Source organism: Centropristis striata, chromosome 11 (genome assembly GCF_030273125.1).
Source record: "Centropristis striata isolate RG_2023a ecotype Rhode Island chromosome 11, C.striata_1.0, whole genome shotgun sequence".
NCBI lineage: Eukaryota > Metazoa > Chordata > Actinopteri > Perciformes > Serranidae > Centropristis > Centropristis striata.
This window is the reverse complement of record NC_081527.1, coordinates 29445077-29462180: the sequence shown is the minus strand read 5'-3', so window position 1 is coordinate 29462180 and position 17104 is coordinate 29445077. Positions and strand designations below refer to the sequence as shown.

Here is a 17104-nt window from a genome sequence, read left to right as displayed (position 1 = left end):
TAAAATGTAATCATCAGGTGGATGCAAGTATGCAGGATTAGACTCACTGTTAATAAAGAAAAAGAATGAATTCTCAACATTTATTTGGTTTAAGGAACTGATAAAACATGTTATTTAAAGACATTACCTTGAACTTTGAGAATTTGGGATAGACATTTTTTCATTGTTTCTGGCATTTAACATTTAAATAACTAATCAGATTAACAGATTATAAAAATAATTGTTAGTTTGCAACCCGACAAAACAAATATTAAACTTCTTCATTCAAATCATTGTGTTAAGACAGACTGAACTAGGTATCTCACTGAAAGCTACGTGTCACCAAAGTACTCTCTCTTAGTGAAGCAGTAGGCTTGGTAAATGCCTGACTGCATTCTTCTTTTGGCGGCCTGTCAGGTATTGAGAATAAATTACGTCCACGTCACATGTTAGATATGTTAAGTAATACGGCAAACCGGATCGACCTTATTTGGCCAAGCTTCACAAAAGAGAGAGAGTGAAATGTTATCACTGTGGGAAAATCATTTCCTGAAAGGAGGAAGCCGGTCCAACATGATGAAATATTTCCTGCAACAAGGCGAGAACACATTTCTTTGCCACCCAGTTGTCGCTATATTGCCATTGATAAGAAAGCAAATATATCCTATCATTTTACCTTTGTGTTGAGCTCTTTTTGATCAGCCACATAAAAAATTCCACAAAAACCCTCGAGTGTAAAGAGTACCGACCTTCCTGGTTTGCATCTTCTCAGTGCGTCGTCGGAAGGCCACATAGGGGTCACTGGTGCTGGAGCCGTCCCGTTTCTCCTGCTTGACGTTGGGGATGAGACAGTTGGCCCGGCTGTTTTTCCTTTTGCGGCTCCAGTAGTCGAAGACCTCCTTGATGAGCTCGTCGTCCTCCTTCAGCAACAGTTTGGCCTCCGGGAGGCTCACCAGCTGAGAGACACAAACAGGAGTTACTTTGATAAACAAAAGATGTTATTACACAGCGGTGAGGGTAAAGAATATGTCGGGGAGGGCTTTCATGTTGATGGTAGTACTGTTCTAATGCAGGTGACATGGCCTTTATTTACAGCTGGCTCTGTGTTTTTGGGGGGCCGATGGAGACACAAACAGTGCTGACCTGCTGTCCGCTGCCTTTCTCCAGCCGGTCAATCATCTCCTCAAACTGTAGGAAGCTGATCTCCATCTTCTTTTTCAGCTTGTTGACAAAAGCGTCGTCTTCTGAGTCCAGGTCATAGTCGGGCTGCTCTGTGTCCAAGCTGAAAGCTGCAGAGAGGTCAGGAAAAGAAACGTCAGTTGGATAATAAAACAGTGCTATTTGTAATCAGCGTAAAAATAAAATAAAAGTAAAGAAGTGATATATAACTAGTCAGCAGATTTCTTTAAAATGTAAAAAAAATAAAAAAATAAATAGATGTAGCTTTTTTAAAATCAACAATTTTACCGCCCTTTACTAAGTCTCACTCTCGTCAAGCTTTCACACTTGGCATGTCAATACAGAGTTTGCAACTATGTCAGTGAGAGATATGCCAAATGAAATCCAACAAATTTCTCGAATAATGGTTATGAAGTATCAAGGGCAGAGAGGACTCCAATGTGCAGTTGAGAAATATATTTAAAATGCTATTTGTTGGTGGAGTATTGTGAATGAAGTGGCATCCCACACCCTGACGATTCATGTGAAGGACAAACATGTACAGGAATAACAATGCTCATGCACAGCCCAGTTAGTCATTATATTGTTTTATTTTAAGCTCACATCTAGTAATGACTCCCTATAGTGTCGGAAACTTTAATAGCCGTATGCCTTTAGCCACATGTGCTGAGGTTAGCACAACAAGCAAGGTAGCGTGCGAGTCAGTCACACTGGTGAGCACAAATGAAACAGTGCAGCTGGAAGACCTGGGGTCAGATACAACAACAACGAATCAAGAGTCGTTTAAAAAGAACTGACCGCATACTCCACAGCTGAGAGCAACATTAAAACATTTAGAAAACAACAAACATACTAATGTACAGTCGGCCAGCGCTGATCAGCGTGATGAGCGAAACAAAAAACTATCCGAGGCCAAACTCCTTATCCCCGCTGCTGTCAGACTTGCAGGTTCCAAATGAGCACAGTTTAAATATTTTCCCATGCAAATTTATGGTTAATGTTACCTTAGAGGGTCTCTTCCAGCCTCCTTTTTTTCCTAAATTTTGTTGTTGCTCATGCCTTTCTTTCCCTCTTCTGAAATCCCCATACACAGACAAGCATTTGGTGCAACCACCCTCCTGGTTTTAACTTTCAGTTGACCATTATTGAGGCAAACTGTGACATGGAATGAGTAGGTTACAAAAGAAGAAAATCAGTGATACCAGCATGTGGGGAAGAATGTACATTTTTTGGGCACATGGATCCACTCAAGCGTTCATGATCAGGAATGAAGATAAAGACATTCACGTTTTAAAATGTTTTTAAAGACAGAACTTCAAAGAGATCTGTTGAACATGCTCTCTTTACTCTGACTCCACGGCAAACTGACCGTTAAAAGTCAGATTTCAGCCTAATTGGTTTGCTAATGACCGAAGGCACTGCATGCAGCATTACAAAAACACTTTTCGGCCAGTTTCCAGCCAAGTTCACTTAACGTCAGTGCTGAACAATTCCTTTGAAAGACCAAATGCAGACTTTGTTTGAAGCATCGTAGTTATGGCACCAAAACTCATGTCCATCCATTAAAGTTATAGGACAAGAAACTAGCATTTCTGTATGCAGCCTACAAAAATCCTTGACCATGAATCAATATAAAGAGTCCCATGATTGGTGCTCTTTACCCTGCCGTTTAATGACAGGTAAACCACATTGTTGCTTGGCAATATGACTGTCAAGGCCAGTCTAAACATGTGCATTTAAAAAAAAAAAAAGTCAGAGTCATTCACTACTTGCTCAGTGTTTTCTTTCAGTGTGTTGTTTGTGTGCTGGCAAGTCCAATAAGCAATGTACAAAGAGAAGCATACAGCAGATCCTCTACTCTGAACACTGTGCTCACTACAGAAGCAAGGTTACCACCTACACAGCAGTCCATATTTAGACTTCATTATCTTGTGAGTATTTAAGCATTATAATGACACGGTTTTCAGCACTGCTGTAGGATCAAAATGCAGCCTGATGTATGAAAAGAAAGTTGTCCTACAATACAAAATAAAACAAATCTAAGCGTGAAATTAAAACATTCATGGCTAGACTGCTCACAGATATTGACCAGAATGCATTTTTAAAACAGCTTCCTGTGCAGCCCAAACTGTAAATAATGTTGCTCCAGTGAGTTAGACATTGTGGCCATATTACAAAACATTACAACTGCTTTAAGAAAAATAAGAGTCGGGCCTGTTTGCAGACACACAACCATAACCAAGGAAAATACCTTGGATCAAAACAAAGCTAAAAGAAACACAGGATTCCAAACAATGTTACTATATTGCTGATTCAAGGTGAAAAAACTAATGCAGGAAACATAACCAGTCATATTATCATAGAACATGTAAAAACAAAACTGAACGTAGGCAAATTGTGTGATCTGACGAGTCACCCAGCAAACTGAAAACTGCAGCAACCAAAGACAAAACACATCGTGGGATACGTTTTTTTGGGGGGCGAAATTGCAGTCAAATATTACCTGTGTTTATTGAGCTTTAAAAGTACCCTACATGATAGGCAGGCTATCATGATAGGCAGGCTACATGATAGGCAGGCTATCATGTAGGGGTCGGGATGATATTCTCCCAATTTAGGGAGAATACACTTGTTATTTCATGTTCATTTGACAGGAACAGATACAGTATACATAGAGAATCACACAACAATTACCCAATGCAATGTATCTCATCATTTATAGCTACTGTGAATTTCCAATATCCATCACTGTACTCTGATTTATACATTATGCAATTCAATATTTCATTTATTGGGATTTGTGTATTTTTTTCAACACTAGACATGGTAAAAAGTTGAATCATATACTCCTGGAAAATGTATATAATGCATGTTATAAATAAACACTTTTGAATCATTCATCAAGCTAGATTCAGTGTCTCTTTGAAAATAAATAAGCATAACCTATGCATGCTCATATCATTTGACTGCTTATCCAGTAATTCCTTCTAATCTGCATGTTTTACTGCTGCGAAAAAGCATATGATAGAATTACCTGAGAGAATTAAATGTGTTGGTCTTCAAGAGATTTCCCCGGTCAAAAATTGGAGAACAGAAACCACGGTGTGATTTTGTCCTCAAATGACTCTAAACTCATGTAAACCTGACACAGCTCCTTTCTGCTGAATACATAACATTCATTAAACTGCACAGGGCTAATGGTCCACACTCCAAGCACTTTATTTATTCCAGTTAAGAGTACAGCCCACCCAGCATCTGTTGGATCATAAGGTGAGGGACACACTAGATGATTATCAGGCATAATTACACCAGATTTGCCCTCCCGGCTGACTGAAAGCATAAGGACCGGCTGGAACTAATGAACAGTATAGAATATCTGTTTTGTTGTGAGGAGTTTTGGTGCATCAAACCCAGTAACTCACAGGCTGACCCGACACTTTATCAGCCCAATTTAATGGAATCTGCATTAATGTGTTTATGAAAGCTCAATAATGCACACTGAATATCTCAGCAGGTCAAAGGGGTATAATTTTAGTTGAAGCATGTGCGACTCTCATAATGGTCTGGAGTGTGAGCATATTTTTGACTCAAGACAAAAAAATGTAATAGCTTTCCGCTCACTCTGCTTTGGCTTTTCAAGTCTTATAGTTTGTCTCAAGTCTCAGTGGCCAGACAGTCACGTCAATCCATACCAGGCAAATTCAAACCAACTTGTTTCAAATCTCACAGCACAAACACAACCACGTCAGCTGAAATCTAATGAAAGCAGCTTTTATCAGACAGACGTTACAATTAGAGAGCAAACAATGTACAAACCAGAGTATTTGCTGCTTCGTCTTTAAAATGATTACCTCAGTCTGGATTTAATTAAAGCAAATCGCTTCAATCTTGAGCTGCCATCAAGACAACTGAGTACGACAGATGGGATATATGGTTACTGATGAGGTTACAACAGCATAGCTCTGTGAGCAGGAGAGTTTTTCATTTAAATCAATATTATGGTGCAGAGACTTGTTTCTGGAGCTGAAATGACCAGTCAATCAATAAGTGGACTGAGAGGAAAATAATTATTTTAATTATTTTGTTAATCAATTGTTAAAGTAATTTCTCATACATAAAAATGACTGAAAATGCAAAAAGCAATTTCTTGCTTATCTCTGTTTTATATCATGTTAAACTGAATACATTTGCAAAACAAGAGCTTTAAAAAGATAGCACCTTGGATTTTGAGAAACTATGGATTTTTTTGGCATTTCACCGACCAAACGATGAATCAAATAATATAATTGAAACGAATAATTGAGAAAATAATCAGCAGATTAATCAATAGCAGCAATAAGCTTTAGTTTCAGCCCTACTTCTTTGTTGGTTAAATTGATCAACTGTCACTTTGTTTTCGAGTTGTTAACTGTCATTTTACAGACAGCTTTTTGTTTGTTTCTTTACTTGATTATTTCCATGTCTTGAAACTTTAGTGGTTGTTTCAAAATCAAGAGTGAATTTTCAACACGTTTCCGACCGTCTAGACCTCTTGAGGAAACCTTGAAATTATTCAGACAGCAATTTGACAGAACAAAACATTTGTCATTTCAGCTCTCAACTGATAACAGTGTCTGTGTGTAGGGTACAGCAAATTGCTTCCCTTTGAGAAACAATCATGGCAACCACTTGTGACACAGACATGGTTACCAAACTAAGCAATCTAGCAACCTAATTTTCTTTGATATCATTACCGAGCTGGGCAATCTCACAAACTCATTTACTTTGACAAACATGTGACAACTCAGTAAAGCTCATATAACACATGCCTGATGCCATTAAATGGATGAATGGCTGTCAGACACAACAGACTACCTGTGAGCTTGTGAGTCACTAAATGTATTTCTAATTTAAGCCCTTACGCAGCCAACTTCACACAGCCAGAAACCACATTTTTCTCTCCGTCATAAAAGCTCTGAGAGAAACGCTTTATAGTCCAAGAGTTATTCTACTAAAATGACATTGGTCTAGATGTTTACAAATAAAAAGTACACTAATGTGAAATATTTTACCCAATGCCATTTAAAGTTTTGATTAAAAGCCCCCCAAGTGCCATTTAATGCATCCACAATAATTGGAGGAAACACTATTACAACCTAATGAAACAACCAAGGTCCCTACTCTGCTGCATCAAACTAATTTTCTCTGCTTTCAGCATCACAAATCAGCCATTAGAGAAGCTCACTTACGCTGTATGTGAATTAGCTGCTTTGGCATCTTGTAGTCCCCAGGGTAGAGGGATTCATAGTAGGTGATGTTGCTCTCTGCCTCGGGGACCGGGATGACCATGTTGTCCCGCTTCTCGCCATATACCTGCTGTGCCGAGATGGCCCGCTGGAGATGGTGTTCCTATAGAGACAAAGATGGAGGTCAAACACTTGGACAACCAAGGATGGATGTGGTTTTAAAAGAAATTATTTGGGGTTAAATACCCTTCAAACAAAACTCTTTTAATGCAATAGGGGAGCTATTTTTCATGAAACCATCAAGCTTATGAAGCCTAGATACTGAATAAAAGAAAATATCACAACAAAATCTGGAAGTAACATAAAAGCAATAAAAAAAAGCTTTTAAAGAGCCAATGCAATATGGTATGTTCTTTCATTGCTTAGTTCAGTCAGACATGCTTGTGCTAAGGAATTAACCATTTATAGAAAATAGTTTTACAGTTGGATTTGATGGAAAAGGCTCTGCTCTTTGAGGGAGTTGTCAAAGAATTCAGGCAGAAAAAAGCGGCATTAATCGACCAAGCTAATATGTCGGGCAATAATTAACGACCAACTGCGGTACAGAGAATGCTGAATAAATCGAGCTATGCTGTAGCTAAATAGCACCCAGCTGTAAATGAGCCAGCAACTGCCAAACATAAATGAAACTACTGTGTGAGTAAATCAATGTTTAAATTACTAAAACTGATACATTTCCAGAACCAACTATGTTTCTTTTCTTTACAATAAACATTGGCTGCCGTCATGTGGAACTTGATTATATTTTAACTGCAATGCAGTGAAAGAAAACACCTGCAATTTAGCTGTGAGATTATACACAATAAAGTTTGGTAAACACTGGATCAAAGCTGTTGATCCTGAAGCCGTACTTTCACAAATGGTAGCAACAATTCAAACTATCCAAAAGAGGCCAAAACTTAAGTGAGGCAACTGCAACAGCCCAACTGAAAGACAATATTAAAGCAAACAAACTTTGTCATGCTGGGAGGAAATAACAAGCTGACTCATGCAGATACAAGCAATATGTACACCTGCCAACTGGTTCACAGGAAGAAGTTAACAATTATCTAGTTACTCATTGGAAAAAAATTGTCATCAAGACCATGTGACAAATTTTGAAACCATATTAAAAACATATTATACTTAATCTACACTGCTGGCCGGAGGAAAATCTGGCCCTGAATTCCAATCACAATCATCTCAGGAGCACAGAGAGGAAAACCTGACACCGTTTTTGTCGGTTTGCCTTATCTACCCGCCACAAGTGTCACGAGAGCCTGATGCTGCCAAGGCGGGTTGAGGGGTAATGTGCCGGAAGGAAGGCAGACAGGCTGAATGGCTGACTAACTGGTTTGCTGGCGGGCTGCTTGTCTGAACAGTCCCAGTCAGTCGTAGTAGTAGAGCCTTTGGCCCAAAGCTGGGCGCTGAGCCACTGGCAGGCAGTCTGTCAACAAGGCAGCGTGCTGCCGGCCGCGTACAGCAGCTCTCTGGGGAGAAGGTGTGTATTTATTGTTTTCCCTGCGGCTGTCAGAGACACAAGGGTAGTAAGAGGGGGCAGGGAGAGAATATCTGTGCCGAGGGAAGGTAGACAGAGCGGATGAATGAGTCAAAAAGAAAGTGTGTGTGCAGGCTTAAATGAATGACAGGAATGTGAATGAATCTGCATTGTGAGAATTGCTCTTTTTCAATGGAATGAAACAAAGTACTGCAAAAACAACTACCATAAGTCAGTCACGGCATAGTCACTGGTGTGTATTAGATGTATATCACTGTAGGACATATACATATATACACACACACAGACACAAGTGTATATATTCACTGCATTAACAAGTACTGAAGAGCATCATTGAAATTCAACATGTACAATCATTCTCAGAGGAACAGCAGACTGAATTTCATTTAAAACTTGATGAGGTTTGCATTGTTTTAGGCTGATACCAATGCTGTTCCTCTAGGAAACTCAATTCTGCAACCACACGTATGCAGCTCACAGCTTCTTATACACGGGTACCCATTTATACTGCAAGACACTACTATGGCTAGGTCTGAATCTCATCTTGCATGCAAACATCTGTCCACCACACATGCATGCATGGTCAGCCTCAGTGTGCAACTGCCCAGCTTTTCAAAAGACTTCTATAATTAAAGAAGTGTTTAACAAAGGTTGAGATTAATTTGTGGCTGTATCAAGCTTAGTAACCGCAAAGTACTCCAAATCCACAAGTGAGATTGCATAATATGGATATACAAGTGTACAATATAAGTGTAGTTTCTATCATACTAGTTATCATCATATGGATAAAATACAAATAATTAAAGGTTAGGGTTTTTTGTGTCCCTAAAAAGTTAAATGCATTGACACATTGATGCCAAACATCCTTTAAATCCAACACAGCTGGATTTGAACGCCAGGGCTCAACCAAACCGTTGCCATTTTAGAAAAATACTGGCAAACAATCCTTGGCCTTTGGTTGCCATCAGTGGCAACTACTTGAACAAATTAATAAAGACTAATAGGGACAAACAGCAAAACATGCAGCCCAAAATCAATGTATATTTAATATGTGTTGCATTAGTGATACTAATCAGACAACACTGCACATGCATTGGTATGTATATTTCTGTGTGTGCACTGCAAGTCTGTCAAAATGTTCACCCCACACTCATTATGAAGCCAATGTATAAGCAGAGTAAAAATGACAACCACATTTTCAGTTTCAGCTACCAAAAGCTGAAGCCTGGCTGCCTTTTAATAGGCAAGGTTGAGCCCTGGACACAGATACATCTGTAAAAATTAAATTATACTAACAGTTCACACATCAAAATCAACTCAGTTTTATATAGATCATAGAAATCAACTTTAAGAACTGCACAGCCATGCATATTTCCCCCCAAATCAATCTCCCAGCTGCCTTTCCGTGCAGAAAGAGGAAAACATTTGGATGGGTCACCCAATTATTTATTAGATGGATTTAGTCTTTCCGTACAGCATTTTATAAGAGGCTTTGCTGTCCATGTGCACAAAAAAAACCTCAACTTTGACCATGTTTAACCTAGATTTTTATACCTGTATTGTATTTATTTATTAAGCAAGAAACTCCAGAACATAATTCTGCACCTCCTTTACCAGGACAGCACTACAGTTGCACTGTTGCCTAACATTATCAATTAACTGCAACTTCTGAACAATCAACACTTGTTTGGTGAGCAGCCTCATTATATCAATATGGACTTTTCTACTGTAACATTTATGTAAGCTGGTTTCATAGGTCTTTTCTTTAGCTTACTTAGTGCTTAATGTCAGGTTCTGGCCATCATGTGCTTCACATGATGGCCAGAAGAAAGAAAAGAAACATAATGACTGCAAAGAGTTTTCACTGGGTTACATCAGGCTAAATGTGCAGCTTCTCAGAAAGAACTCCAACTAAACTTCAGCTGAACACTGCAGATCAATTTGTTCCTTTATAACAGCACAAACAGCAGGCTTTTAATGTCATAAAAAAAGGTTTTTAAACCAGATATTTCTTGACACTTACACTAAGGCTTTGCACACACAGCAGTATTTCACTGCAATTGGTCTGGGCTATTCTGCTCAATATGGTCTATGGGCAAGTATTATTTCAAACACTGCATTCAGAGAAGAAAAACAGCTTTTCCATCTATTAGCCAAGACTGAAAGATGTGACACTCACAAATTATTGAGTGATTTTTTAGTTACAAACATGTTTCCAATGAGCTTAAAATCACTCGTTGAATGGTCAAGTTTCATTACATAAAAGCCTTGCTATATAAAGACAACTTTAAAAGCTTAAAATTTAAGCTTTCATTACATCTCAATAGTGGCTATAAATGCAATAGTGGACAATAAAGTTTACTCTTTAGAAAATCCTTTATACCCACAGCAACTGATGTATATCACTTTCTATCTGTTAATATTAACTAAGATTTTGCTTGGTGTAAGATGCCAAGAAATAAATATGACAATGGGATCAAAATATTCAAATATTTTTGGTTTACAAGAATGATTGTCTAAATGAAATGCCAGATAGGCTTGCAAAATCAAGCATTTTTCATAAATTGCAATTAAAGCATGTATCCTAACCTTGACAACATAAGTTTACATTTTCCAAACTTTCGCAACTTCATACTAACCCTTTATACAACAGTCCATCACAATATTTATTTTCTTCACCACATGAAAACATTGAAATATTAGAATCTTAACATTGATGGGTGGTCACCCATTTTAATGTCAGATAAATAAGGAGGATGCTATCCACCGCAGAGGCAGAAAAGTAAACTTCATAACGTGTGACCTTCAGAGCGCCATCATGTTGTTTGTACTCATCTGTAACACTTTGAGTCTACTGTATTAAATCTATTTTATTGTGTCCCAGAGCACCATGCTCATCAACGCCATTTGGACCTTTGGGGCCAATAATATTGTACACAGTCTGTTATGCCTGAGGCAAGTGACTGCATTTTACATTTATAGCGCCATGTGCTGTGGTGATCTGTTCAGAGGATGGAGCTGCTGCTGTGGACGAGCCTTTCAGTTTTATTCTCAGTGCTTCCCTAAGGCGTCTCCATATGAAACTCAAAACTCTTGCATTCAACTGTAGCCTTCGCTGTGACCCCCTCTGTGAATGCACGCTTGCATAACCTTCATGTTCCTATCTGATTCCCACTGAATCATTCCCCTGCCGGCGAACGCCTAAACCTCCGCATCAACATCCTCGGGCCTCTCCACAATGAGGGAAAACTCATAAAAAAAAAAAATCAAACGGCCTCCAGCAGAAACACGTTGGCTGCCAAACCTAATCATGCAATGCGTTTGTTTACTTTCCCTGCCGCGGCCATTTGCCTGAAAATAAATAGACTTAGATTGAGGTGAAGAGTCAGAATACAGAGCATTACCTGATGCCCTCACACACACGCTTTTTCCTCTCGGCCTCGCTTTCTCACACAGAGTCCAGAAATAGCCTTGTAAAATGACCACATCGATCACTGTCAAGTCTGCTGAGGCAGCCAGAGCCTCCTCCACCTTCCCCAGTCTCGCCTCTGACAGCTACTGTCCCAGACACTGTAAATGCCACTTAACATGATGGACAGCCGCAGGGTCTGGTCGGGTAGAGCTGTCGAGGGACACATAGCCACAGTACAAAGCACTTTTTTATGCACAGCGTGGGAGAAGATGGTTTTTTTAACACCCACTGTAAGTGGGGTGGGAAATCAACGGCAGCCATCAGACTGAGCTTCTGTCTGGGGCAGACTGGAGATTCCAGCTCTGCCGAGCAGTTTGTCAAGTTACTCATTATGGATCGAAATACTTTCCATTACAAAAATGAATACTGCTGTTAACTTAAGATGGAAAAAAAAAAAAGTTTCTTTTCCAGTGGATACATATGTTTTCTAATACTAAAAGCCCCCCCCCCCCCCCCCAAAAAAATGCAGGAAACAATGTTTGGGGTGATTTAGAAATGGTGTCATATAACTATTTACTTGTTATACAGTGCAATATTAGATATTTATTTTAATTTTATTTATTCTCATTCTTCTTATTCTTATTCTTATTTATTCTCTTCTTTTTATTTCTAGAATTAGCTGATAAGTTTGATAAAGGTAAAATTTTGACATGGTCTGCACGGCTCTTTAGGCAGAAAAATTTGAGCATTTTTCCAGCACTTTCGAGGTACCCAAATCCAAGATTTCCAAACTTTCAAGAGCTTTATCGTCACATCTACATTGTTACTTTAATTCGGAAAAATAAAGAGTGTCAATGTCAACACATAGCTACATTTTGCATCGATAGGACAATGAAAAGGTTGATGAGAAGGCTACTCCTACAAATAAGTATTTAATCATTATACATTTAATGTATTACATCAACCAGTTCTACAAATGATAAGATATATAAATTAATAGAAAAAAACAGCCTGTATGTTCAGTGTTAGTCATTTGCAGACAGTTTAAATAAATAACAATAAATTACACTATTTTTACATGCTCATGATAGGAAAATAACGGCCCATATCATCAGTCAACCATTAGAGATGCCGGGCTCTAGTCTACATCAGTAATTGTGTAGAGTAAACACCAGATTATGTTGAAAAATCAAGCATTTTTTCAAGCATATTCTAACTGAAAAACCAAACAGCATGTTCCAAAGTATTGCATGAACCCAGTGTTAAATAAAAGTTATTTGCTTAAGAAAGCAGTCTTATTGAGTTACTTTGCATAGTTGTTTCATTGCAACATCCACATAAAAACGTCTATCTTGATTCCAGTTTCAGTATTTTGGACATAATTTTGGTCATTTCTGAATTTTTCACTCTAGAATTGGTACTGATTTCACAAACCCAATATCGGTCTGACTCCAACCTTGACCACGGACCTGCTATTGCATAATAAAGTGAAACTAATTACAAAAATACATAATGTACAGTCTTCTATCCGTGGGCCAATGACTGGAAAATTCCTGAATTTACTCGTCATTCTCAGAGGTTGTTCCAGCTGAGGCTTGCCTTGCTGGCAAACTAGCCATGGGGTCAGATCCAAAGACCTGCCCGGAGGCTGGTGTTAATTTCCCACGCTGCCCACAAACACGTCAATACAAAACTGTCAACAGTGAAAGAAAAACAGGGGGAACCTGCTGACAAAGGCAACTTTCAGTTACACAGCATGTAGGCTGTAGAGACTTTGGACAGGTGACGTGCCCCACATTCCCACCAGCAAGGTTACACACTGAGGAACTGGGGCCAGTGTGTGTGTGTGTGTGTACAAGTACAGTGTCTGGCAAAAAGGCAAACACAACAGATGCCTGTGGGTTCCCACCAGGGCCACAGACACTGACCTCACTTTCACCCAAACGTAAACACAAGACAAAGTGTCTGGCCCAAAACAAACAAGCTGCACGTGCTGAGGGAGTTTCAGTGATGACGGCTCTCCAGTCAAGCCATGCTACACACACACACACACACACACACACACACACACCCTGTAAATCACAAAACCACATGCTGGACTGAGCGATAATTCTTGAAAAGGCAAATCATAGCAGCAGCAGCAGCAGAGAAATCAAAGAGTGTAGGCTTGTGCTCACTTAACAGTTCAAACGAGCAGTGCTAAATGTAGCAAATACAGAAACGCCTAAGCCTACAAGTGGCTGTGAGTCAGGGACACCACACAGCCACCCTGCAGACCACTGAGTGGGACGTCCATGTGGGTGAGGCTGTGGAAAGCTTAGTGGGTCATGCAGATCTTCAAAAACTAAAAAAAAATGCATGCTCTTACAGTACTGATGCATAATTTAAAAAGAAAATAGCGTGAGCAACAGTTTCTGAAAAACGATGAATCAAACTGTTTTCCATCTGAAACCTGATGTAGGAATTCAGAACAGACAGCTCCAAACACTGAGGGGTTGGCATGCAGCAGGCCTTGGCCTACCTCTTATGATAATATAACTGTTACATAACCGAGCACTCCAGCTGAGCAGAACACAGACTTTGAAGTGACAGCAGCCCCCCTCCTCCTCCTCCTCCTCTCCATGCCCTGATCTCCTCCTGAGCGCCACGTGCCGCTGGTCTGCCAGCCTGCTGTGCCATCTGACACACTGAACCCCTGACACCGAGCCACCACCAAGAGCCTGGAGGCAGACTGGCTGTAACTTACTGAATAATAACAGCATCCATCAGGGACGTCTGGAGTGAAATTCCCCATTTACTTTCCCCCTTTATATTTAAACATTTGCCAGGAATGCTGGCTCAGCTGCAAAACAACACTGTGGGAGAAGCTGACGTCTCGGGAAGTTGTCAAATAAATGACACGAATAGTGGAGAAAAATTTTTCCCACGGGGTGCGTCTGAAGTATAAACAACCCCCTACATCCTAAAAACAACCACAGCACCAAGCAGGAAGCAGACTTTGTTTATTTACCTTCCTCTGCGGCTAGTGTATCCCTGAAACACACCTGAAAAACATCAGTTGTCTTAAACTCTTAAACTCATAATACGATAACGGTTCCACTAAATGATAGCCAATTATATGCCACAATAGCAGGTCATTTGAAAGGAAAATGCACATGCACTGTAGATTCTAGCTTGTGGATGCAATTCAGTGTTTTCATCTGGAAAACCAACACTGGGAATGAGACAAGGCTATTACGGTCACATACACAAAAAACCTTCACACAGCAACAGGCTCCGGAAAATAAACGTAAAATAATATATCTTTCTGACTGAAGCAGCAATGTTGTATTTGCTGATCAAAACAATTGCTACATTATATTAAAATCAGTAAAAATGACAACAGAATCCAGTCTTCATACAAAAACAAACACTAATGGCTATATCATACAGGCAGAACATGCACTAAAGCAGTAAAGGGCTAATAAATTATGTCAACAAGCATAATGAGAGCAAAGACAGGCAAACGCATGCAATACATCCTGTTAAAAGATGACCCACACAGAGTTTTCCCCTCAATGCATGGCAGCACTGTTGACATTTCTGTCTGCTAGTAGCACAGATGCCACATACAGTCTGAAACCACCACAGCTCCCCCTTGCCCTGGTCCTTCGCAATTACGCCAACACAAGGCCCCATCCCGACAGACGAGACAAAATGTCGGAATTGCTGAAGTCACATGACTCCTTTGTACTCAGAAAATCACCTCACACACAAATAAGCCGGCCAAACCGGGAATTTTTACCCAATAATGACACATTGTGCCCCGTCGATGCCCAAACAGTCGCCGCGGCGGCTCGTTAGAGCGGTTTACAACAGAATTCCGTCGTGTTTCTCCTCAGAAAATTGGCGGCCATTTTGTGAAAGCTTGCGCAGAAAAAAAGGGACGCCTCTGATCACACAGAAATAAAAAAATAAAACCACATATTTTCACATTTTTTCGGACAGTTAAAAGCATACCGATTCCTCTTCCTTCTCCATCCCCGTAGGCATCTGCGGCACGGCCCGGTTAATTGATGCATATTCGTGTAGGTCGGGTAAATCCTCACAACGGAAGACGGGTAGAGGCTTGGAAGCGTCCAGCGCCCGTGCCCGAAACGACAATTTACTCATTTTTCACAATTCGAGATGCAATATAAATCTATCGGATCTCCTAATATTCAAAACGGTACCGAGTGGAGCTTTCATGGATGTTTCTGTGCGGTTATCTCTATTCTAACGTTCGAATGGTTGTAGCTTGTATTTAGGGCGTCGCCAACGGAGCCGGGGGAAGGCCCGGATCTTGGTCGCTCTCTCTCGGACTGTTTTTTTCCGACGCTCCGCTCCCTATCGTTGGTTCAGTGCGCCATGGACAACATGGCGGACATTTAAAACTCTTTTGCTCTGTTTCGCTCGGAGCGGTCCAACCCCCAGTTCGCGGACCGACCATTCCCACACGATCCCGAGCGCTTGCGCGTTGCGGGGGTGGGGGGAAGGGGGCATTTTGTTGCAAACTAACTCCTCTCCACACATACACATAAATTATTGAAATTAACATTAGGCACGGCCAAAATATACATCGCAAAAATGAAATAAATTATTTTAAAAATGGGTTAATATATGAATTAAAACATCGAAATAACATACAAAATAAACCAATGAAACGGGAAAAAATGAAACAAATTACTTGTATTAAATCATTACATGAAAATTCCCATACGCGACAATGGAAAATTGTAAATAAAGAAAATTAATTTGTTTATAACAAAAAGTTATAACTAATGTCTCAATTTTGTAAAAAAAAAAAAAAAAAAAAGTTTGACTTTAAGCTTAGTTATTATTTAAATATATTAAATATCCTCCTTTTCCCCACAACTTTTTCACATTTTTATCCCAATATTTTAACACACTATTTCATATTTTGGTGGTAAGTGGTATTGCCAATGTATACTTTACTGTGCAGTCATTTGAATATTAAATATCCAAGTTTATTTTACATTTTGTTTATGCCATCTTTGATCCCCCTTATTTTTACTTGCCCTATTTCATCTATTTGATTCTCATGTGCTGTGATTCTTGTGCGATTTTATTTTTTAATGCTTATTTAATTACCACTGTTGGGGGAAGCTGGGACACAATATTTGACATTGCTAAAGTAATTGTGAATTAGATTAATCATTTATTAATCATACTTTTCAAATAATTTCAAAATCAAAGCTCATCTATCCAAGTTTATTATTTTGTATCATTTTTCTTTTAGTAGTGTGTTGATATTATAAAAATGATATTAAAATGGCTGTTGCTTGGTTTAATAAATCAAATTAAATATAAAAAGCAGTAAAATTACCATAAATGACAGCAGTAAATAATAAAAAGCCTCAAACAAATTCTCAAACATCCAAGATTTTTTCCCCAAATCTTTCCAGTTTTAGTAAAATGCTACTTTACTCAGAAATAGTATTTTATGGGAGTTGGTTTTTACGCTTCAGTGCAAAACTGAAGGAGCACAATCCTCACCAGGAGTAAGAGTCATGAATTCCACATCATCTACTTCAGGCCAACGCCTAAAAATCACAGAAGCAACTATCTGCCAACCAAACCCTCTGAACCTTATCTATCTCTGCTGATAGATATAACATCCCACTTTACAGAAATGTTTATTCCAGGTGAAACTCTTCATGGCAACATGTTCACCACCTGAACAATGTCGCCCTCTTCTGGTCTGATGGGCAA

At 39.4% G+C, this 17104-nt stretch overlaps 1 protein-coding gene across 3 annotated transcripts in view; it reads right to left on the bottom strand.

The window, feature by feature from the left end:
- Positions 1 to 17104, bottom strand: part of LOC131980971 (enhancer of polycomb homolog 1-like) — a 37481-nt gene that overhangs the window by 15411 nt on the left and 4966 nt on the right. For 2 of the 3 annotated variants that reach the window (XM_059345269.1, XM_059345270.1), the window contains 3 exons: positions 6387 to 6546; positions 1123 to 1268; positions 729 to 935 (listed from right to left, as the gene is read on the bottom strand). In XM_059345269.1, coding sequence (XP_059201252.1) covers positions 729 to 935; positions 1123 to 1268; positions 6387 to 6486 — 453 coding nt within the window. In that variant the 5' untranslated portion in view covers positions 6487 to 6546. Of the gene's footprint in view, positions 1 to 728; positions 936 to 1122; positions 1269 to 6386; positions 6547 to 15352; positions 15782 to 17104 lie in introns of those variants that run through there. The other variant, XM_059345268.1, reaches the window with a different exon arrangement.